Source organism: Solea senegalensis, linkage group LG11 (genome assembly GCF_019176455.1).
Source record: "Solea senegalensis isolate Sse05_10M linkage group LG11, IFAPA_SoseM_1, whole genome shotgun sequence".
Lineage (NCBI taxonomy): Eukaryota > Metazoa > Chordata > Actinopteri > Pleuronectiformes > Soleidae > Solea > Solea senegalensis.
In genome coordinates this window covers 6990128-7014545 of record NC_058031.1, presented here as the reverse complement: position 1 = coordinate 7014545, position 24418 = coordinate 6990128, and the positions used below count along the sequence as shown (strand labels likewise).

At 39.8% G+C, this 24418-nt stretch overlaps 2 protein-coding genes across 4 annotated transcripts; one reads left to right on the top strand and one right to left on the bottom strand.

Moving 5' to 3' along the window:
* Positions 1 to 82: 82 nt before the first annotated feature.
* On the bottom strand, positions 83 to 20240 carry uhrf1bp1 (UHRF1 binding protein 1). Of its 3 annotated transcripts, none has more exons than XM_044037782.1 (21): positions 20099 to 20240; positions 12840 to 13002; positions 11382 to 11420; positions 10980 to 11071; positions 10676 to 10865; positions 10169 to 10309; positions 9913 to 10083; positions 9310 to 9490; positions 9082 to 9168; positions 8396 to 8566; positions 8059 to 8204; positions 7500 to 7641; positions 6923 to 7116; positions 5607 to 6829; positions 5286 to 5470; positions 5063 to 5202; positions 4802 to 4952; positions 4368 to 4633; positions 3617 to 3725; positions 3372 to 3436; positions 83 to 2617 (listed from the first exon to the last, which is right to left on the bottom strand). In XM_044037782.1, coding segments are annotated over exons 1-21 (3975 nt in total). In that variant the 5' UTR covers positions 20101 to 20240; the 3' UTR covers positions 83 to 2500. The 3 variants fall into 3 exon arrangements, with proteins under 3 accessions (XP_043893717.1, XP_043893715.1, XP_043893716.1); XM_044037780.1 differs by lacking the exon at positions 20099 to 20240 and adding an exon at positions 16264 to 16677; XM_044037781.1 differs by lacking the exon at positions 20099 to 20240 and adding an exon at positions 16264 to 16677 and having other exon boundaries at positions 3372 to 3433.
* LOC122776949 (protein ILRUN-like) lies at positions 17818 to 23346 on the top strand. The gene is made up of 5 exons (XM_044037787.1): positions 17818 to 18082; positions 19881 to 20035; positions 20140 to 20337; positions 20500 to 20825; positions 21504 to 23346. Exons 1-5 carry the CDS (start codon positions 17919 to 17921, stop codon positions 21537 to 21539), a joined length of 879 nt encoding a protein of 292 aa, XP_043893722.1. The 5' UTR covers positions 17818 to 17918; the 3' UTR covers positions 21540 to 23346.
* Positions 23347 to 24418: the final 1072 nt, after the last annotated feature.

Below are 24418 nucleotides of genomic sequence, written 5' to 3'. Positions count from 1 at the left end.
ACCAGCTGTAATGAGACTTTGAGCACACCTTGTTTTCCCATGTTAAGAAATGCATTTTTGATTAAATTCCAAAGACACTGAGAAGTGTTCAGCCATTCGTTTATTATTTCACTTTTAAAATGTTCTCCACGTACCAGCTTTGGTTCACAGAACCAATGTTATGTTAGTCTTAATGGAGTGTTAAAGACAATACAAAATTCAATGTAATTCTACACAAACGACCAAAAAAATACTGTCTACATGAGCTTCAACATCGACACCACTTAGTTAGATTTCAAGGACTCTTGCAATCCTTAGCAATGATTAACATTTAAATGAGTGCAATTTCCAGTGAATTTACCACACATGTGCAAGTAATCCACAAGGCATATTTATCATCACTTCAGTACATGCACTTGGAGAGAAAGAGAACAACACACTTTTAAGTGAGTCCTGTTTCTCTCTCTGTCCAGCTCCCTTTCTCATGGCACACTGGGTAAGAAGGTAAAGTAAGGAAACCCTGGAGTGCAAAAGGAAGTCTCTTGTAACAGATATCAGCACCAGCTTGTCTGCAGATCAAATATGCTACTTCACACTGAGGCCTGACTGAGGAGGGTGAAACCGCTAGAATTTTACAGCTACATGTCGCGTACCACCACGTCTTTGTTTACCAAGGCCATGCAAAAACAAAGCACCAAAAAAGATGATCACAACTACGAGCGATACTGAGGTTGAAGGGGAATATTTCTGCCATATTACACTGACCGACTGAGAATGTGATGAGTCTACGTGCAGTTGAGAAGGAAACACTAACACAAGTACATCTGTTTTCTTACATTATCAGTAATCTTAGGAATTAGACATAAAAAAATGTATGTATAGTGTTACTGTTCTCTGTCACATATTTGGTTCTATCAAAGTGATCTCTCTATTGCTTAAATATATTACATTCCTCTTTATGAATGATGTCATTCTTAGCTTTCAAAAAACAAAAAAATGTAATTAAATATTTTAAATGAGCAGTGGAAAGTCATAGCCACCAGAGGTCTCCCATGTTCACAACAGTGACATGAAGATGAAACAGCTTTGTAACCAGGAAAACAAAGGGGAAAAACCACCAAACCACTGCACATTGTTGCAAAAACGTTTGAAATAAAGAATTCAAAAAATGAACATTTAACTGTCAAACAGTCTTGCATAAATAAATGTATCAGAAAGGAAAGTCAGGGAAATTTAAACAAGCAGATGACCTTTATCAGATCAGGATTTAACAGATTTTATAAGTGTGTATATGTACATTAGCAGTACTGTAGCACTACTGTGTTTAAAATATCATGTTCTTTGATTGATATGGCTTCAATACACCGGTCAATTTCATCTCACAGAAAAACGTGGATTGACAAAAAGTAAAATATACAGAAGTAAAGCAACGTGTTCATTATGTCTGATCAATAAACCTGATCAATGTGTGCAGAGATAATTTATGCACACAAGCTACAAAAACTACTTTTAAGATCAAGTATCCTATCTCTGGTTGGTTGCTGGTATATTCCCCCTTTAGAAATAAAAAAATTCAATAGAAAAAAACAAAACAATACTTTAGCTACCATGTACCTGCTTGCCACCACTGCAGGTACAGAACAAAAGGCGCGTTGTCTTTGAGGGGACATTCATCCTCAGAAGACATTTCAAGACCTTTCAAAACTTAGAGAATAACTTAACACTGAGGAATGATTCAACCTGCTTTGTCAGAACAATGAGAACTTGATAAGTGTGGTGATTAAATATTCAAGGTAGAAACTGTGACACATCTGTCAGTTTGTTTGTTTTTTTAAGTCAAGTTTCCACCCCACATTTTACTCACAATTCAACAACAGCTGATACTATTTGTAATAATACTTTTATAAAGTATAATAAATAAAAAACAAAAAATATTTTACACAGAGGAGTTCTACATTTCTATGTTAAGTCAACATTAGAGTACCTGCCAATGTGCTGTGTGTAAATGAGCACTGTTCACAAAGCATGCTTTACAGTAACATGTGTTTCATAGAAGGAGCCGATGGACTAGCAGCTGTCTGGCAGTGTCAGTGCATGTGCTGTAAATAAGAGGTTTAGGCATTCCACTGACTGAACTCTTCCAAAACACTAACATAAACGAGAGAATTAAAGCTTACTGATTGTTTTATTTTACCCTTGCATGCTGTGACAAACACTGAAAACCACACGATGAGTTCACTGTCCAGACAAAAAATAATATTTTAGAATAATTAGTGTTTAGTAGAGCAGTGTGAAATACTGACACTGTACAGTTAAAAAGTAGTACCAATAATGTACCGATAAGTTAGTTCCACTTTCTGTACCTGTAAGATATCTGCTGTAATCTTATGAGTAACATGATAAAAGAAAGTGACCACCAACTTTTCTTTTCATACCTGATACCCAGAGATGCTTTATGTCAGTGTTTGTGATTTCCTGACATTAGATCTGATCACAGTCCCTCAGAGGTGAAGGCAGCAGCTCAGAGAGTGAACAGGGGGTCATACTTCCTGACTTCCAGAAGGAGGCGCTCTCTGTCACTGAGGGCCTGGGTGAGGGCAGCCTGGGAATCAGAAAGCTGCGACTCCAGATCATGTTTCTGTAAACACAGCAGTATTTCACCCCTTATTCTCAGGTGTTAAACAAGTGACAACAACTGCTGTAATTATAATATCATGACACAAAGTTTCTGTGCTTTAATAAACCTCTGTGTTTTCTATCCAAGTCATTATCAGAGACTGCGTCCACACTCACAGGAGGGTTGTGTGGGTCACTATGGAAAATGTGCTTAATATTTACCATTTATATAAATGTTTTAAATAACATGCATACAATTAGTTTATCTACATCATATCTCTAATTTTGGTTTACCTACTCAAAATAATATTAGATTTTACAGAATGGCAGTAAAAAAAAACTCTTAAAAACATTATGCACCAATTCATGTTTATCCTGATTTACATAGTGAAATAGGCTACGATAAAAAAAGCGGGTTCTCGTATAAAGAGATTAGTATAAATCTGAAATACCTGTCTATCTTAGAACTTTCCTAAGACAGTATACATTTTATATTCATACTGGGATGAGCAGAATTGGTGTATGGTTGAAAACATGTTTACAGCAATCAAATTTGATTAATAAAATCATCCTGATCTTAATTGTTTTAATGGGGCTCTTTTATGTAAAACATTTCATTTAATTCCATAGAAAAAAAAGGGAAAAATATGAAACCATAATGCAACACTACTACTTGGGTATTTTTCAAACCAAAGCATTAAAAAAACATGACTCATGCTCGTATGACTCATAACTCTTGAACCATAAAAATATACAGTTATATTAGTATTCCCTACCTCAGTCTGCTGGTGAAAGGTGCAGGGACTGTTAATGTTCTCCGGAGCAGCCACAGGAGCACCTGCTGAGGATTTAATTAGAACAACTTCACTTCCTGTTCATCTTTCTGTAAATATGTTACATATGATTTAAGCTCGAGCACTCTCGGTTTTGCAGTTATGTGATTATTCTGCTGAGGTGAATCCATAATACTGACATTAATTATAGAACACAAAATGTACTTTGTTTTTTCTTCCCAACCAACCTTTGAGCCTCATGATGCCATCGTCACTGCGCTCAAGAAGAAGCTGATCTACAATGAATGTGGAGGGGACCGGTTGCGGGGATGTAGGGTAGTTTCTAGGGCCGTCATCCTTTCAAAACAGAGGGGATACAGTTATTTCGCAAACCTTAACACTGGCAAACTCCAAGACATCACATTCTTTCCAAACATTCAATTAAATGTACTTAAAAATACCCAAATAATCCCCCATTGTGTGTACTATGTCATACTATATATATATTAAAACTGTAATGTCAGTTAAACAAATGTCTGTTAGATTCAAACCACTATAGAACTCATTCTGATTATACACGTCTCTCTCCATGTTCCTCAGTTGTGCCGTGTTTAGATCTCTTGTCGCCCAGCAACATTTCTGCGCCACACACCAATGTTATTTACACTGAGACAGAAGGAGACGTCAGCAGCATCACTGAGCTAGTAAAGCGAGACGGCTGTTTTCAGTCCTAGATTTGTGTAGGACGGAAAACACAAAGACGTGCTAACACGAAGTTTCAGAAGTGAATTCTGCTGCTCTGAAAACAGTCATTCAGCATTTTGGTGGGACACCAGCATTCTCCTGCGCTGCTGCTGTATACATGAAAACACTCCCTCAGTCAGGTCTGTTTTTGCTCGACAGATAAAGGACACAAATAATGTTGTAAGTTTCTGTTCACAAATACCAAACATCACCAACAACAACAAAAATTCACACACTGCAGTACAAACAACCAACCTTCATGGTGACGGTGACGTTGCTCATGTGTAACTTCATTGGCTGACCATCGACACTAAACTCGTCTTCAAGAAAAGGCCCAATGCTAGCCACAGTGGAGGCTAATAACTCTGCCTGGCAGTCTTGCACTCTCATATCCAGAAAGCCCAAAGACTCAGACATAAGAGAATGCTGAGCTGCAGAGGGACCCATTTCTGCACGCAGCCGCAGCACCGGAGAGCCCCTGCTCCCCAACCTATCCTGCCTTTGGACTGGTCCACCTGGAGCTGCAGACATATCGGAAAAGGCCCATCTGTAAATGTGCTTTCAAGACTGTCCTTTTTTTTGGTTATACTTGTGATATAATTTAACTTTTATTTAAAACATATTAGGGACAAATTATAATCAGTTTTTATTGGGTGCAATTACAGTGCATCGACAGTAATCCAGTTCACCTTGTATGAGACCAGCCAGCAGGTCAGACACCCTGACAGTGCCCAGCTGCACAGGCCTCAGATTTTGGGCTTCCACAGCTACGACTTGGTCTTCTCCCTTTACTTCCATGGTAAAGGCCGTTCCACTTATCAACAGTAACAACACTGAGGACTGAAGAGAACACTTCCATTTAATCATTCATTGATATATCACTATTACTCAGCTCTATGAAATCTGTATATACCTGTGTCGGACGTTTTAAAATGCACATAAAAACCCACCATGTCTTGAGACACATCCTCAGTGCTTTGGGAGAGGGAGCTGCTGAGGTCAGCTGATGAACCTCCGTCAGTCCCTGGGGCTGGACTTCCCCGGCTGCCAGCTGGAGTGCGTTTGTGATGCATGGACTCCATACCCGACTCTGGAAACATCATACAAACCTGTGAGCACATGGCACCTTAGTAGTTATGTGACATTTTGAAAACTTCACAGCATTTTATGTACCCGAGTCCATAAGAACGACAAAACTGTCGCTGACATCACTATCCACAGAAAGATTTTCATCGGGTAGGCTGCCTTCCAGGATAGCACTATCAAATGAATGCTGAGAAGGCGACTGCTTCATGGATTGGTGGCGCAAGCTGGCGGCTAACGTGGGGGAGGACTCCTCTGAGCGTTGGACCTGTTCCCTTGGAAAACACACACAAACACACAAACGGTGTAAAAACACTAAGTCGTTGAAGGGCATACCGTGCACAGTATGGTTTCTAGGCACACTAACATTATTATGTTACCAACAGCCCAGCAGGTGAGAATAGCACTTACTTTGCCTGTGGACTGAACAATTTGCTCATCCCTGAGCCACGACTCAGAATGCTAAACGCATCTTTTGTTATTGAAAACGCCCCCTTTGTCAGGTCCAGCGAGGCACTAAGGGCATCTTTGGTCACGTCCTTGGTGACGTTAATGGCGCTCGACAGCTCTCCCTCCAGACTGAACGTGGACGGCTCACGGGAGAGGACAGGGGACTGTGCAGGTGACATGGAGGGTGAGAGGACAGCAGTGTCCCCCTGAGCTTTAAGGCCATCCCCCTCCAGTCCCTCCTCCACAGCCTCACATGCCTCCTCTACCACCCCATCTTGTTCATCCTGATCAAATGTAGTGACAGTTGTGTTGACAGAGGAGATGCCGTTTTCCAACCCGCTGTCCTCAAGGGCCACATCTACAGAGTGATGAGATGGGGAAATGTCAGAGTCCGTTAGGCTGGGACTGTCCGTCTCTGGTGTGTGCGGGACCTCTTCCTCTGGCTCTGAGCTGACTGGGGGCAACAGGAGACCTAATTCTACAGAGTCCATTACAAACGCAACACAAACAGTAGCAGGTTTTGTTTTTGGGCCACGAGTGTGTTTAACATCTTGTAAATCCCGGCCCAACTCCGACCCCAACCGAGCCATGGCATCCTTCATTCTCAACAGTGCAACATATTGGTAATGGTTGAGCCACAATTTCAGTGGAGTGATGGTGTGAACCAGGAAGTGGATTGAGGCAAGTGAACCACCTTCCTGTTCTGAAGATGGCTTCTGGGTTCCGCTTGGACAGGAGGAGGAAGACAATGAAGCATTTTGAAAGGCAGTAGGCTGACACATCCACACGGACATGGCAAAAGGCTCAACAAAAGGCTGGGTCTTGCCTTTGGGGAATCGTCGAGCTCCATCAAAACCTAGGGTTACGCGGGACAGACTGAGTGACCAGACATCCTGGGATCGTAACTGCTTTCTGCCCAGATGCTGGGGTTCTGTCTCTTGGGAGTGATGGAGGAAGGATGAGGGAATGGGGTTGAAGGCACTTTGTTCTCGAGGGAAAGAACAGGGTGGTGTGGACTGGAAGAAAGAGAAGCTGGCAAACTTGTCATAGATAGAATTAAGGTCAGCTCTAGAGCCATGGGGGCAGTGGCGAGTGTTGCTGAGAACAATCTGGGGAACAGTAATGCATAGGGACTGTGGACGCTCAGGGTGATCCAATATGGAAGAATCCAACGGGATTATTAACTATAGAAATGAACACAAAACAATGATAAATAAATACTTTGGTTTTAAAAAGTAAATCACAAACATGAACTGTAAAAACAGTTCTGTACTCACCTTTAGCTGAGCTGCATCCATTCGGATGTCTACATGCTCCTCAGCCTTGTTGCTGTCCTGCAAATGGTAGAAAGCTTTGACCTGGTCCAGTGTGTGCAGTAAACCCCTGGAAAAAAGACTGAGCCACAGTATACTCGCCGGGTCCACACACAGCTGCAGGCTGTTCAGCTGGGCATACAAGTTGGAGGTGGGCACTGGAAGCAAAGCGAGATATAGTGACTCAATCTAGATCATAAATTCCACATTCACGTAAATTCTGATAACCACATAAAGAATTACAAATAGAATTTAGAAGGTGACTAGGGCCTCATCCAGGCATCTTTTGAAGAAATGTCTTCATACACATGAAGACATGTGACTCTAAACGATAGGTGAGGCTATGACCTCATTGTTGCACACTAAAACGCAAGAGAGGGGACTCTCTGGGACTCGATTTCCAAAAATAGCATTTTAGGGCTCCCAAAATGCCAGCTCTGTGTGGATAAAAACCCAATATAATACAAAACCTTTGCAGATTCTCCAAAACTCATTCTCATGTGTGCAGGCCTGAGTAAGTTTGAGCTTAGTTGTGTAATACCTGAGAGACTCGGGTTGTCAGGAAAGTAGTATTCAGTGAACTGCAGATGAACCGCTGGTATGCTGTCTGGCAGATGCAGAGCTTTACGGTTACAGGATAACAAAGACTGCGTCTTCTTATTCTGACGACCCCTCGTAGACACCTGAACATTGGAGGAGAATTTAATTAAATATGTGGTGTTTTTTATTTTCTCAACAAAAGCAGAAGTGTGAACCAAAGCACCTGTGCGAAAATTTCAGTCATGTCTTTTCACAAGACGTAAAGGTGGAGCCCACAAGTTTCACTGAGTGTCTCTTATTCTCGTAAATGAGGAACTACACATACTTTCTAACTTAAAAATAACCGTGACAATGACGTTCTGTTGTAAAAGTGTGAAATATTCAAAGCAATAACGCAGAACCAGACCAGAGAGTGAAATTAGAAGTGGAAGGGGTTTTCTCAGTCGCTCATGATTTGACATATATGGGAAAAAAAATTGTCTTAAGCTCAAATAATTAAAGTAAAGCTGCTGACTGCTGACAAAGCTTTGATTAGGGCAAAGCAACTGATAAAAACTAGCCTGGTGAATGTCCACATCATCCATCCTAACCACGATGCAGCTAGATCGCAGCCTCTTCAGTGATGAGCCTGTTGGAACTGTCATATGGTTCCTGCTGGTTCCCTGCCCTTTGTCAGTAGTATTCAACTTGGGACTGGACTGTCCATCTAAAAACACATATATGGGAGAGTAAACACACACACACACACTGCTGTTTAGTGATTAAGATTAGGATAAAATGTGTGATTAGTGGACAAGATGTACTGTAGCTGTGTAATTGAATTTATGTTCAGCAGTGATACAATAAACAGAATTTCTATAAAATTACAAGCCTTTTACATTAAGTCTACATCCCTACCTTGAACCGTCTTTGCAGGAGAGTCCTTGGTCGGCTGAGGCACCTCAGTATGCGGCCCTGGGAATCCAGAGGACTCTACTTTCCTTTGGTATTCCTGCAGCAGTTTCCCAGCCCACTGAGCCTGAGCCTCCATGGCTCCACTGTGACGCTCCCAGTGTCGACATCCATCAGCTGTATTCAAAAAGAGGTAATAATTCAGCAGTCAAGTCTAAATGTTTACTTTTGGTATATATTACTTCTTTTTCATTCATTCTGATTTGAAGCTGTAAATTTGGCATCGCACAGTAATGCACCATGAATATCTGTATAATACCTATCCAGTTGTTGAAATATTGTAATCTTGTGGACTGGCATTGTCAAACTGATATATGAAAATATAAAATTCTTAAAAGTACTTCTTCATTCAAGCCTGCAACAGTTAGATGTAGTAAAGTCACAACCCCTGTTACAACCCTGAAACACTCATTTCAAACCCAGTGTTGATCAATTGAAAATCAAGCCTTTTTAAAACTGTGTTTAAACTGAGCATAAAGGTCATAAAGGGGTTGCTGTTCTACATTCTACACTTCAGAAATTCCACAAAGAATAATGGTGCTGCAAAAACTCTCCTAAGCCAGTAATCTGCTAGGCCTCAAGATAAACCGCAAGTAAATTGCAGTCACAGAAAAGACACTTATCAAACTCACCAGGTCTGTGGATTGGATAGTAGTCAAAACCCAGCTTTTTGAAAGTGAGTTGCATCGCACCCTGCGAGCCTGGAGGGGGAGGCTCATCTGTGCAATATCATATTACAGCCGTTAAAACCACCTTTGAAGAAACTGTCATTATATACACAAGATGTGTTTATACAGAAGATTCAAGAGAACCCAGACTTTGTTACAACATTTTAAAAACATGATGAGTTGTTAACAAACCTTCATCCACTGAAGAACTATCGTTGCATACGTGTAAGTCCAAGCGAGATATGAAGGTGTGATAAGAAGACTCCTTGACATCATAGAGGTCAAAGTATTGACTCATGTTGTTGGGGGTACCAGAAGGAGCAGGTGGAGGCTCCGACCACAGGCTGTGGAGGCTGGGGGATGGAGGAGCGGTCTAAAAAAACAGAAAACAGAAAATGTAAGAATCTAAAATTTCATAGGGAAACAAAACAAACTTGAGACTTGAGTGAGAGGATACGGTATGAATGTATATATAATTGCAAACCAATGTTGTTTTAATTACACATATTATATGTCATATTATATAATATTTAATATTATTATACACTTATTACGGGATCAAGTGACTGTATTATAGCTGTATTTCTTATGTATTTTTTAGTATAATCTACATTCATTGAGTCATTTTATTTTTCTTGCATATGACTAAGTTTATTTATTGCAGGCCTGAAAATGGTCTAGATCCTACATTAAAAATACTGTATGAAGTCTAGTTTTAACAGTTCGACATGTATTATTTTTCAACCAAACACCAATTACTCAACAAAAGCAGCAATCTCTTGCAGGTAGAAGTACCTGCAGAGATTCCGCAGTCATGCTCTTCCTCTGCTGGTTAGACTTTTCCATGGCCTCACTGAGGGATTTGGCGTAATGAATGATAGCTTTGAGTTGAGAGTCCGTCAGCACCCACAGCAGGTCGTCCAGAATAAAATGTAGCTTCGATGCCAACACGTTACAGTCTTTTATCTAGACAAAACAATTAAGAGTTAATGACTTCATATGTGTGATCAAACACATTCCACTAACGGTACAGGTCGAAACACAGCCCTACTCTGCGTTTAAGTGCAATGCGAATGCGTCCTTGGTTGGTGATGAGACGTAGTGGGGTGCTACCAAGGTCCTGGTCATCACTCTCAATGGCATCTGCCTCAATTCGTAGACTCTGCCAGTTAATTTCTTTAAATGTCAAAACCTGATGGAAACAGAGCAAAACAGAATCATTCAACTGTGACAATACGCCCCGAGACAAAAAAAACAAGACAACCACAACATTTTTACGACATTTGTAAACTGATTAGTATTGGTGTGGTAAGGCTAATGCATTTTTAGACAAACCGAGAAAGAGCCTTTTCTTTTAAGTGGATTACAAGACTGCATTATGAAAGGCTGTTCATCACAATCAAGTCACTTCAGCTAATAAAGACAAAAACAGTAGGCTTGATTAAAAGATTTACTTAAGCCTTAATGAGCACTCCATGCTCTGTGGTAGCGCCATTACATATAGCTGGGCTTTACACACAGCATTCAGAATGAGTAAGGGAGGTCTGTTGCTCTGTACCTCTCCTCTCTTTGGGTCAGTGACGCGAGTGTAGCGGAGGTCACTGCGCTGCCATTTTGGGTTGAGGCTGTTGCCTTGTAGCTGCCAAAGCTCAAACGAGGCGTGGAAGGCACGAGCCTGCACCTTGATGGTGATAGAGTTGATCCTCACTGACATGCCCTCCACCACTTTTTCAGCAAAGCCATACTCACTGTAAAAACACAACATGCGCAAAGGCATTGTTCACCACATGAATGACATGGTTACGTAGTATAGTATTCATCACCACATACATCAGGTTGACTCATGCTTAATGCAGGCTTACCTCTGGCCTGCTGTAATAGCTATAGGAGAGGGGCCATTGGGTGGACGTGGCTCTTCACATGTCCTCATCTCTACCTCTACCTTATCCAAGAACTGCACAAAAAAAGAAAGTAAAACTCAGCATACAAATGTGCAAGGATAAATAGAGGGGTAGTACAAACTGCACAAAACTCACAGCCTATGGTGTCGTAAAAAATCACAAAACTACTGTTAGAGTCATGTCAACGTTCATTCATTTATTCATTCATGATTTCCCACTTAATCCTCCAAGTGAGGCGAACAATCCTTCACTCATACCCATTCAATTCACCTCTGCATGTTACAGTCAGCTTATCTACATATTAAGAGGGTTGGGAAGCATAATGTGAAACAAATCTGGAGGACAGAAATAACTATTACTTACCAAGCAGATGGGGCTTGTTTTTAACTTTGTCCATTGTATCTGAAAAGAAAGGACAGCAAGGTCAAGAGAGTCAGTCACAAACACGCTACAGCATTCTACACTGGTTATCATTCACTGTGAGCACAGAGTTCCCACAACATGAAGCCAGGACTAAAACAATAACTCCCTGTGAAACTGTAATATCACACTGTCAAAAGATACTGAAGCCAATGAACATGTGTTTGTGTCACTGATACAACATTATTTTGTACCAGACTAGTCAAGGTGACCTTTAAGAGCTTAGATGTAAAGTTCATATCACTGCCATATTAGACATTAATCTGAAAATGTGTCTTTATTGCTGTAAGGATTCGTATGATATGACTAAAAACATATTTTATGACATCAGAGAGACCCTCAACTTTGGCCTTTGACCCTCAAAATCTAGCATGATCATCATATAAAGTCTTACTAATGGCCAACATGCTTTAAGAGGACAGTGACTTTGACCATTGACCACAAAACACTAATCAGGCCATGCTTAAGCCAAATTATTTGGAGCAAATTTGAACAAATCACCGCAAGGAATGGAGATTTCAAAGTGTGACCTTTCTTGAACAGTTTACCAGATGAAAAAAAAACAAAAAACCTTTAGGATACATTGTATTCACAGATAACTAAGTCACTGTAGCAAAACAGGACCAGTGACCACCAATATCCGATGAATTTGTGTCTAAATCTGACTAATTATCTCTCGGAATTTTTGAGATATCACATCTTTAAGCCTGGGACGGAGAGAGAGATGGAGAACAGTTATCACATGTATTGACAGAAAAAAAGGAAATGCTACAAAAAGTGGCTGTATAACAGTTAAGGGTTTTAATATTCAGTCAGTAAACCATGATATAGAATAACCTACAACATGCATAACGTATAATATTTACAACATAAAGGAAATTGTTTCCTGTTTAAAGCTACTTTAAGGTAACCATGTATTTATACACAATATATAAGCACTTTAATAACAACAAAATGAATGGTATTACTTAATTTTTCTTATAAACTAATAATAATAATAATAATAATGATAATAAATAATGACTTAGATTTATAAAGCGCCTTTCACGAAACCCAAGGTCGCTGACTGGTTTATACATGCAGTGTTATTATGATCTCCGAACACAAACCAGGCATCCCCACAGTTCAATGTACATCAGCCAGTATATCTCAGGATCACTCTTGCCTCTGGCCATTTGTGTCCCTCTGAATCATGGCTTGTCGCCCTGTTATCATCATCCAGTGCTTGACTGGAAGATCATAATGTCCTCAAAAGTGCCTCTAGAAAAGATAATCTTTGTGGCAAGGTCTCTGCCTCTTTCCTCTAAGACTCTACATCAGGACCCCTGGCCTAGTTTCAGAAGAACAGGAACCTCGTCAGACCAGCTGCATTATCAGGTTTGACTAGTCAATAAAACATACCCTGATGGCAGCTTTGTTGCAGTAGACCCGAGTGACAGCCAGCCAGGTAGGGAGGTCAAGCATGTTCTGCAGAACCTCTTCATCGAGTTCAAGGTTGGACAGCTGCCCCTCCCCCTTCAGCGTACTCAAATTGATCTTGTCTGGGGACAAATTCTTGGTGAACCTGAGAAATGGAAGCAGATAAAATGTTAAAATAAATGCATTTAGGATTAGAACACACATTGACTCTGTAAGAGTTTAATGCAACTGCTTTTATTAGGGAAACACAAGCATATTATGTCACCAATGATGTGGGAGACAAAGCATTATGCAGCTTGACAAAGGTGTAAAGCAGTGCAGTGCAAAAGAATCAGTCATCCTGAAAAAGTGTAGTAGCCTCCCATAGCCAGGTCATAAAGCTGTAATCCTACTATGGGATATCATATAGATATAGCATCTAAATATCATATAAACCACCATACGCAAGGCACAGTAGTGGGACAAATTGATGTGTCAAGTACTTTTTATTTTGCATTCACCATGTGACAAATCCATGCCACATTATTATCATCCACTGAGAGGCAAAAAGCCAAAGAATACATATCACAAGAAACCTAGACTGTGGCTCTGAGACTGAAGACAAGTAAACATGATCCAGTATGTTAAAAACGTTAACACTGGTTGGCCAACAGATGTATGCTGTACCTGATAAACCTGATAAGTTAGTGAAAAGCTGTGTAGCAACATAACAAAGTACATGTACACCTATTGTTGAAGAATCTGGGCCACTGCATAACTTAAATTAACATATAGTTTTTACCCACCGTCTCCCACACTCACACATATAATGAGTCAGGCTTGAAAGACAAATCTAGTTCACAAGACAATAAAAAGGTGCTTTGGTGGCATACGTGATTAAGACCTACATGTGAACAAAGACTACTGTGTTTTCAACTACTTAAAGACTGATTGTTGCGAATGGCATGATTTTAAAAACTAGTGCAGCACACACATCTGGGCCATCAACTAACTCAGCATCATTTGCAAGGCACATTGCCTGGTGTGCTCTCTCTCTATTGGTACGACAATGTGGAAGCAGCTCATTTAGCGATACATCTGTCACATTCCTACCACTCCGCACACGCTGGTGCCCTTAGTAGGTCACCTGCCAAGTTTGAAGTCTGTCAAGCAAACTGTTTAACAGTTTTGCGGTTAACAGATGGACAGACAGACGAAATTATAGATGTGTGGCACCACGCCCTGTTCATCAACTGTGATATCACATTTTACATCAAAAGAATTTAAAACTATACTTTGATACAAAAAGAAAGATGGGAAATCAATTTGAAGACATCAAAGGACGGTACTCTTTCCTGTCATAGGCAAAAATACTGGCCAAGTTATAAGCCTGTTGGGCGAACTATTGGACGGTTATGCAATTAACAGACAAATGGACAGACGTTCCTTGAAGAAAGGGGTAGGGACATAACATTTTTATCCAACCTACTCTTTGTAAGACACATTTCTCAAGTGTTTATGCTCGTCAGCCAAGCATCTCAGGCTTTAACTGACACCATCACATTGCCTTGCGTATCCTCTATCTATAAGACAGAGCACAACAGTCAGTCAGTCATCATCTACCGCTTCATCCTCCACCAGAGGGTCGTGGGGGGTGCTGAGCCAATCTCAGCTACATCGGGCGATAGGCGGAGTACACCCTAGACAGTTCGCCAGTCCATCGCAGGGCCACAAACAACCATTCATTCTCACACTCACACCTATGGTCAATTTAGGGTGTCCAGTTTACCTAATCCCCACATTGCATGTTTTCTCAGGTCTTCTCGCTGCAAGGCAAGAGTGATAACCACTACACCACCCTGTGTCCCCAGAGCCCAACAATTTTGCTTTAAACAATAACAAAAGTATTCTTTAAAAATTAACAGAAAGGGATAAGCCTGTATATTTACAGTTAAAAAAAAGCTAAATGGCTGTAAAGTTGTTCATAAATTCTTGGCACTTCCGACTCTCTGTAGTCAGGGAAGGACCAGAGCTAAAACTGGCTGTACAATATAATCTTCTGGTCAACTCCCTGCCTGTATTATTCTATTACTATCAAAGATGCAACTGCACACTGAGTCAACTACTGATACAAATAGCAGAGACTAATAAAGTGAACTTCGAATGGTTAAAACGCTATTATTACTGACAGAAGGATGCAAGAAGATCAAAGAGATGATTGGTTTGAAATAATAAGCTTATTTACATACATGCATGACCAGCAGCATGGATGAGTTTCCATGTGTACCTGACATGGATTTGTGCAGTGTGTTCTATCTGGTACAAGCAATTGTTTTAATTATTCATTGACAGAAACAAGAGAGGAGCAAAGTAACAGTCAAATAGAAAAGCCTCTGATTTATCACACACTTTCTGTCCACACTCGTACATGATCAACTTTTATCCCATATAGCTGACGTAAAAGGGACCTTTCAAAATTGCTCTCAATCCAAAATAAAAAATTTTCATGAGAGGAACAGAAAACAACTCAGGCTCTAATTGTCTGCTGAGCAGCAGCATTACACTTCTGTGAGTAGAGGAAGTGAAACTGAAATAAAAAAATTAATAAATATTTATATTTATATTTATAAATACAATTTTTAGATTTAGACTTAAGATTTGCATGCTACACAATATGTGTCTTGGAAATGACTGGTTTACCGATTCAAACATTGTCATTGCAGTAGAATTGTAAGACACTTTGCTTTCTCCGAGGCAATCTGAATTGGGTCAAAATTGTTTGTCATCTTGAAAAAGTGGGTCTCAAGTAAAAGAAATTTAGATCACATTCATGTTGTAAAATAACTAAAATATGTAAGGCTCTGGACCACAAAGTGGTGTAAAAAGACAATATGCAGTTTGGGATGAGTAGACAATTATTTTACCTATTGAATATATGACATCAGCTTTCTAACGTCATGTGTGTTAGAAGACAGTATATGTAACATATACTCTCACACTTGTCTCTATATAGCTCTGAGGACACTTCTAGACATAATGCAGTCCCTATACCCTTACCTTAACCACATCAACTAAATGTCTGACCCCAACCCTTACCTTACCTACACCTAATCCTAAAAGCATGTCCTCACAGTGATGGTTTTGAACCATCATTTGCCCTCAAAACCTACAACAGACATGTACACATACACACTTAGCAAGAGTAATCTAATTAACCATGGGATGCCTCGGTAGAGATGTTAGTGCTGCGTTCACTGTCCATGTCAAACCTTCTCTCGCTGTTCAACCACAACGTGACCAACGTGTAAATCGGTGCAGCTACACGAAAATGCCAAATACTAACGTCCGCTGTAAGACAGTCAGTAATATTTCAACCATATATGCAGCTGGGCTAACCGGCTAACACAAAGCCATGGGTGACACTTACCTTGACAAATGTTTAAGGATTTGCTTTTTAATTATTCCGGCCATTTTCTTCTAGCGGCTCGTTTAGAGCCGTAACACGGTTCTTTCTCCCCCTTAAATAAACGTGTACTAGCTACCAGGTACCTCTGCACCGCACATAGCACTGGTTGTGTACATCTCGTTAGCCGCCGCTGTCATAGCTCAGCCTGCTAGGCTAGCCGCTATCTCGCTAAACACCGGACAGCAACTGAAATGAACCCCCCTCTGACACACACAAACACATACAGACTCGCGCAGCTGTACTATGTATTGACCTCCATTCATTTGGGCAGCCTAACCAAAACCGAACATTAACCATGACAAGTTAGTGCTCATTCCTGTCAATAAACTATCCCCAGTTCAAATCTTAGCCCCAAATTTAACCAGTTCATTAGAAATGAAGTGCTGCCTCATTAGGACCAGGTTTTGGTCCCCATAAAGACTACTGGTCCCGAGAAGGTAAAAAAAAAAGCACTATGCTGCCATCTGCTGGATGCTCTGGGGAACACGGGGGTAAGAATCAAGACAAAACTTGAGTGCAGTGAAAATAAAATGGCACTCAAATGATGTGTACTGCTAAGTCTACTGCAAAATAAACACAGTTACAAAGTTTATTTAGTCATGAAATCTTTAGTAACACGGTACATGTTCAGTTAGTGTAAGTCTCAACAGTGGCAGTTAACCAGCATGCATCCTGGAACTGAAGCTAAAGGAAACTCAGTCATTATTCATTTGATTATTTACACTTGTGATTTTCCAATGGTGCCTTGTCAAATGTCTGCAGTGCAAAGGGCTAATTGTATTTTTAAGATGTCATTTTCACAGCAGATTGTCACAGAAGGGAACACATGTGTTTTAGATATCATTCATGATTTTTCATAGTTATTTGATGTTTCCACTGGCTCCTAGAAACTAACTAGCACTCCAAAGCTAAAATTGCTAAAATTGCTGATTGAATATTGACAGTTGGTGGTTAGGATTAGAGGCACATTGTGTGCCTTGTGCACAGTGAATGATGGGAGGTTTAGGGCCCAAACAGGTTAATCTGGTCTTGAAAACAGAATACCAATGTCCATGCTTGTTCAGAAAGTAAAAAGGAATGTGCTGTTACCACCAGGTCAAATATAGTCCAAAGTGAAATAATGTGTGTAGTTTTGAGCAAATTGAATGTTTTGTTGATGTTTTAAATCAGGTAAATACCAACCCTGTAGCTGACAAAAATACAAAATGCCCAGTCTTCAAAAGCGCTACTAATTTAAATTTTTAGTCACTGGTGTTTAAGCAGAGGAGTATGGGTGCCCTTCAAAATAATAATAATGGGTTTTTTTTTAATTCAACCAACAGAAAGCATCTGTGTTGCATTGTTACATAATATTATTAATATTTCATGGCACGGTTTTCTACTATATTAAATAATACATTTAGCAAAATATGCGGTTTAACAATTGAACACTTCACTCAAAAATAGTTGCAGTGCGGAGGTTAGTGTTGTGTCTTCTGTGGTTCACAGGTAGAGGCAGCAGATGGAATCATGTGACATGCGCACTCGGCCCTGTTGTTGTTGAGTTTGTTATGACAAGCCAAGGCCTCGGACTAAATTAGAAGCGAAGCCCCCGTGTTTGTCCGGGCGAATCCGCGATGGAGGGCATGGACCTGGACCTGGACCTGGACCAGGAGCTCATGCAGAAATTCAGCTGCATGGGCACTACAGATAAAGACATCCTGATATCGGAGTTTCAGAGGCTACTTGGATTTCAGCTAAACCCCGCCGGATGCGCCTTCTTTCTGGACATGACCAACTGGTGAGCTCGGGGATTCGTGTGGCCTGTTGCGTGGTTCACGTTAGATGATAGAGGCAGTCTACCGACTAGCTTTCCACTCAGCGGTTATTTTTGTACAAGGACAAATTGTTTTAAAATAGAAGGAAAATGACGATAAATGTTATCCCTCGTCGTGACACTATGATTTACGTTAGGTGTGTAAACACGGGGACAGTGACAACTAAATACGTAGTACGTAACGAGCTGAGTCAGTGTGTCTCCGACTTATGACTTCCAGTGACGAATAAATATAGCCAGGTAGCTAAATAGTTGTTTTTAACATATTAGTGTTATTTGTCATTTAACACACGGTTCAGTATCGAAATGACCGTTGCATTTTAAATGTATTTCGTGTTGTGTGAATGTTTTTTCTGGTTGCTCAGACTGCTAGCTGGTCACCAGTTGTATACCAAGCTAGTTATCAAGTAGTTACGTCACTGAGCTGATAATGAAAAGTTCGTGTATTTGATCACATACTCGAAACTACTCATAATGTGTAGTTAATGAAGGACAGCAGTTACTACGGATGTTGGCAGATATACTGTTGTTACGTTATGTGTGTCTCTCTTGACCACAATTATACGACGGTTTATTACGTAATATCAAAGACCCTCGGTATAATCCTCCTGCTTCACAACATATATTCTGCATCATGGGATGTCTTCACCTTTGTCTACCTTTGTCTGAAGTATTGAAGTGCAAGCTTTCATCTACTGAGAATATGGCACTCACTTAATTATACGATACGTTAAGGTGTACGTTATTAGTCGTGAATAGAGAAGTGACAGCAGCACAAAGGGTAGCAACAGTATAATAATATTCAATATAAACATTATGAGGTGTTTATATACGTTTTGGAATCAGGTTTGAGTTTTAGGTCTCCTTTTAATTTTCATGTATTGATTTATTAATTTCCATAGCTCATAAATCTGGCATCAGTGCAGTGGTCGTATTCTGCAATCTTTCCTCACTTAAACCTCATTTGAAATAACCCTGCTTTGTTAACCGTGGCAATGCAGGAATCCAGTGTTCGTGAGCAGCAGTGCAGTGAGTCTGTAGTAGAATCACGTGATGTCGTGTAATAGCTCCTCTGCAACGGGCTTTCTAAAAATAAAAACTGCTAGCTATGGATGAGCTGCACATCACGTTGAGCAAGCTCTTCAGCCATTAAAATGAATGGATTAAATTGAATCAATTGTCTTGTCTCTGTTACGAAAAAGAAAAAGAAAAACAGTTTAGCAGCTCTGTGGTTTCAGCAGTGTGGATGCCACAAAATTCTGTCATTCATTATAAAATAACTTTGCAGAAATCATAGTAGTAGTAATAATATAAATATACAGATACATGCCCTGTAAAGGCAGATGTGAGTTTATGTGGTATCCACATTAAAAATGATGAATTACATTTCAAAACGTTTATTTTGTCAGTATTCACTGATGGAGCTTCTATAATCATGATTCTTTAACATTATGCCAGTAGTGAATAAATATATGGTTAAGGCTGAAACTGATGATTCGTTGTACTTATCTAATATGACCATGAATAGAATCTATTTGGCTTTTACCCAAACTGTTTATTGATGCATAACTAAATACTCCACAGGGTAAATACAATTGTAATCCACAGTTGCAAAGCTTCATATTTTTCATGTGTTACTAACAAAATAAATTATGTTACAAGTATCACATGCTATTGCGATTGCTGTTCAGTTCTGATTTCATCCAACATAAATCTACAGCTATATATTTTGTATTAATGACCTGTCTCTCTGTTGTCCCAGGAATTTACAGGCAGCCATAGGAGCCTACTATGACTTTGAGAGTCCCAACATTAGCGCACCGTGCATGTCATTTGTGAAGGATGTGACAATTGGTGAGGGTGAGTCCGTTCCACCTGATACATCTTTCACAAAGACCTGGAGGGTACAGAACACAGGTATGTCTGCTGGACTAATATAACTAATTTTAGATCTTGTAAACAGAAAATATTTGCACTTACATGTCGTACCTTACTCAGCATGGTTGTCTTATGTCTTCCAGGTGCAGAGTCATGGCCTCCTGGGGTTTGTCTGAAGTATGTTGGAGGTGATCAGTTTGGTCATGTAAACATGGTGATGGTGAGGTCTTTAGACCCCCAGGAAATGGCTGATGTCAGTGTACAGATGCAGAGCCCTGTTTCTCCTGGCATGTATCAGGGTCAGTGGAGAATGTGCACAGCTACAGGACTTTACTATGGAGGTAAGGACAGCAACCTTCACACCTGTAGAGACTGTATGATGAAAAACAGACTGCAATAATTAATCAGTAAATGCATGAGTTGATTATTATAGTTGTTAAATTCAATCTTTTCGCAGAACACTGTTGGTGGATGTTTAAATTTCAACACGTTTCTCTTGACAGATGTAATCTGGGTGATCCTGAGTGTGGAGGTTGGAGGCCTCCTTGGCGTCACACAGCAGCTTTCTTCTTTCCAAGCTGAGTTCAACACCCAGCCTCACCGCAGCCTGGAAGGAGACTACAACCCATTTGCCTCACCAGAGAAAAGCAAGTGCCCCAACAGCAACAACAATGGCCTCCATGACGACAGCGGTCATAGGGTTGCAGAGGAACATTGGCAGGGAAGCCCAAACCAGCTACAGCAAGATCAGAATGGACTGTCACACAACTCTGTGGATATAGTAGCAAACAGTCTACAAAGCAATCTCTCACTAGTCTCTTATAACCAGGTAAGACACAGTCATGGTGGTGCAAGCCTCTAACCCTGAATAAGGGTTGGGGGTAAATTTAATTAGAATTACGGAACCTAAAACTAATTTGTGTTGCATGGGTGCTTTCAAAAACCAAGCCGAGGGGGGCCACAAATGTCTGCACACAATTTTCCACCTGCTGTAAATATTTCTCTTCCCAGACCAAATTACGGAACCAGCGGATAAGATTTTTTAAAAAAAATGTAAACTAATAAAAGTTAAATTTTAGTGCTAGTCAGCATTATAAACATTTCCAAAGTGGTTAAATCTGCAGTGTGTTCATTTTTAGTGTAAACAAATGGCCATTGCATTCAAACGAGGTGTGGGGCAAGTCTGGGGGGGTAGCAACACTTGCAGTGTTTTGGCCATCAGTCAAATAACTGTAAATAAAATTCAAGACAACATCTTGAATGTCTTGTTTTGCCTGAACATCAGTGTAAAATAATTTTCCATTTTCGTTTTTTCAGATAATTTTTGTGTGAAAACTGACCAGTAGATTATAAGTAGTTACTGATTTCATTTTCATTTCAGCTTTACATCTATAGTTTGGGCTACACATATAACAAAAGATCTGCTATAGCACTGCGTACAAATACGATACACTGAAAATGTCATCTTCAAATCCTATGTATATATAATAATGCCCCTTTCTTACAGGGTATACAGGAGTCCTATCCTTTTGGGCACTCTTAGGTCATGGGACTTGTCATAGTACAGCAGCACCAAACTGGACTTCTGGAGTCTGTCACACCCTGAAGAGGCAGTAGCTGTGGGAGAGCACGGAGATCCAAAAAAGACTTTATGCAAATTCCAGCAGCTCTCTGAGAAACCAGAGGTCAACGCTCCCAACGTGCAGCTTGACTAACATCCCACTCCCACTGTATGCACGTGTGAATGCTAAGTTAAAATGAGTGCTATGAGTCTTTTGAGTGACAATTTATTTTCTAATTTTTTTTTCAGTTGTCAGAGTGAATATGAAACAATTATGACAGTTGGGTGTACTTGTGAAACTTACTGTGTGCGTGTGTGTGTGTGTGTGTGTGTGTGTGTGCGCGCGCATTGTGCACCTGAAAGAATTTGGAGGAAAAGCCATTTTGTTTTGCCAACTGATTCTCTCTGATTCTCAATGTATTGATTAGGTTTCCGAATAAGTTTCCTTGAACTAAATATAATTATATCGCCTAAACAAACCATTCAATATCATCATTTACTTCATTGGAATTGTTTAGAATACACTTGTTTGTTTGTTTTGTTTTTTGGGGCTTTTTTGAGAGGGGAAGCTGTCTCATCCTCCAGAAATGTATCTATGGCTCATAAATGTCAGTTTGTATTTGTGTTTTCCCAACAGAGCTTGTTCATAATGAAAAGTAAAAACAATGCTGTCGCTGAACTGTAACATAGATGCAAGACCGTGACCCTCCAGTGGAGGGAGTCAGCTATTACTCCTAAGAAAACATGAAGATCTAAGAAACATGAGTTTTTATTTGACAATATGGCTCCTGTCGTCGAGTCAGCTACAATTAAGAGCCAACTTGAACTTGATTTGGTATACATCAGTCTCTGCTGATACTTGAAATTACATATTTATGAAATATAACACTATTAGCAGAGTATTCATTTCTAGCAATAATGCAGTATTATAGATTTTCCCCGTCATTGTCTTATCAGATATAGTCTAGTTTTGTCTGCTTAGATTAAAAAATATGAAAAAAATGAAATATTTCTGGTGCCCTGCTCTGAATCTCTTCTCATATTAAAGTTGAATTTATTTAATGAATGTAGTAAAGGTTAAAGTTTTTTGGAAATGTATTAATTTACCCAAAGATTCTACTTACATACTTACACCGGACTTCCAGATCTATGCATGCGATTATATTATGTTAAATCATTTCAAATGCAAACTAAAAAAACATCACATTAAAATCTCACCACAATACTATGTTTTTTTCCGTAGGAATTGTTTAGTGGTTTACCTTTTAACAGGCTGGGGTCATTGTAACCTCCATTCTGTGGTCTGTGTGCCACCCACAAATACAGTTAAGCCCTGAGGGCTTTATCATCTCTGTGATTTTTATCTGTCATCCACAGCCAGTGAGTTTGACCACCTTGTCAGGTGAACACCCTTTTCACTGAGGTGCTAACACAAAAAGCCCCAGGGTTACAGAGCTTTGACACCACGATGATACCAGCTGATGCAAGAATCTTTGGGTCTCTGTTGTTTCACAAAATGTTGTTTTTCTGTGCAAAATGTAAAAATACTACATGTTCCTCCCAACTGTCACTGTCAATTCATCAAGTGCTGATTACATTTAGTTTTTAGTGTAATGTCTTTAAAATCTCTTCAGGCCAGATTGCAGAATGAATCAGTTGGCATTAGACTATTGAAACAGCACATTTATGCAAGTGAGGAAGTGCAAACAGATGAACAAATGAAAGCCTGTTTTCCTTATGGATGTCTGATGAATGTTTGTATGATTAAATTATCACTTAAAACTTGAAATCTTGGACGTCATGTTTGTATAGCAGCTTCGTAGTTCACACATCCTGGGACAGATTTGAAGAAGAAAAAAATATTTTTGTGAATTGCACCAACCCTCACACAGGCAGTTATGCTTTGACCTTGTCATATCTACACAAGTATACCTACAAGTGCTTTTAGTTTCTTAAATCACATACCACAGTCGTTTCTTATTTTTAAATCTGTCATATTTAATTATATATTCGAAATCCCACCTATTGTTTTACTGCTGTTTTACTGTTTATCTGCAGTCACTATTGCCGACATCTTTCTGACAATTTCAACAACTCATACATCAAAGGCCGTACCTTTTTCTGCAGCTTTTCCAGGCAGATCAAAGTCAGGCAACGTCGATCCTGCGCAGATCAGAAGCAACAACATAAGTACTTATTACTGAATGTAAATAAATGCACACATATTTTCTATGTTCCAGTTAACAAATGACACATTTATTAGGTATACTATATATAATTTAGAAAGAATTCATTTTGACTACTTTCATGTGCCACTTAAGGGCTGAAGTGATATGTACAAGGAGCCCCACCATATTTTAAGGGTCTGTTATGTTGGTCTTTCTCTCCAGCAGCAGTCTGACCTAGCCTGAGGGAGTATTTTTACGAGTAAATGTGTCCCAACGACGTAAAAAGAAATATGAAGTGAGTGTATTAAGTACAGGATTAGCTGATGAATAATGTGTTTGTAAAGGTGCGTCAGATTTTTTTTTTTTTAAAGCAGAATTCGAAGCTTGGTTGTTTCAGGTTCTGTGCTCTTTTTAAACTTGCTCAATCCGATCTTCAAGGTATCGGTTGAGTGCACCTTCACTTTCTACAGCTGTAATTTCACCATTGTCACGCAGGCCTTGAAAGATGGTTTATGTGGGTGTATACACGGGCAGCAGCTCTTTGGAATATTACGCCTCAACCGCAGAAACATCACTGTTTAGCTCAAGCAAATATTTACTCACGCTCACTTTCTCGCTCCCTCTCTAACTCGTGTATTGGCACCATGTTGTTGTTCAACTTTTCTAAAAGTTCTCCATCGTTGATAACAACTC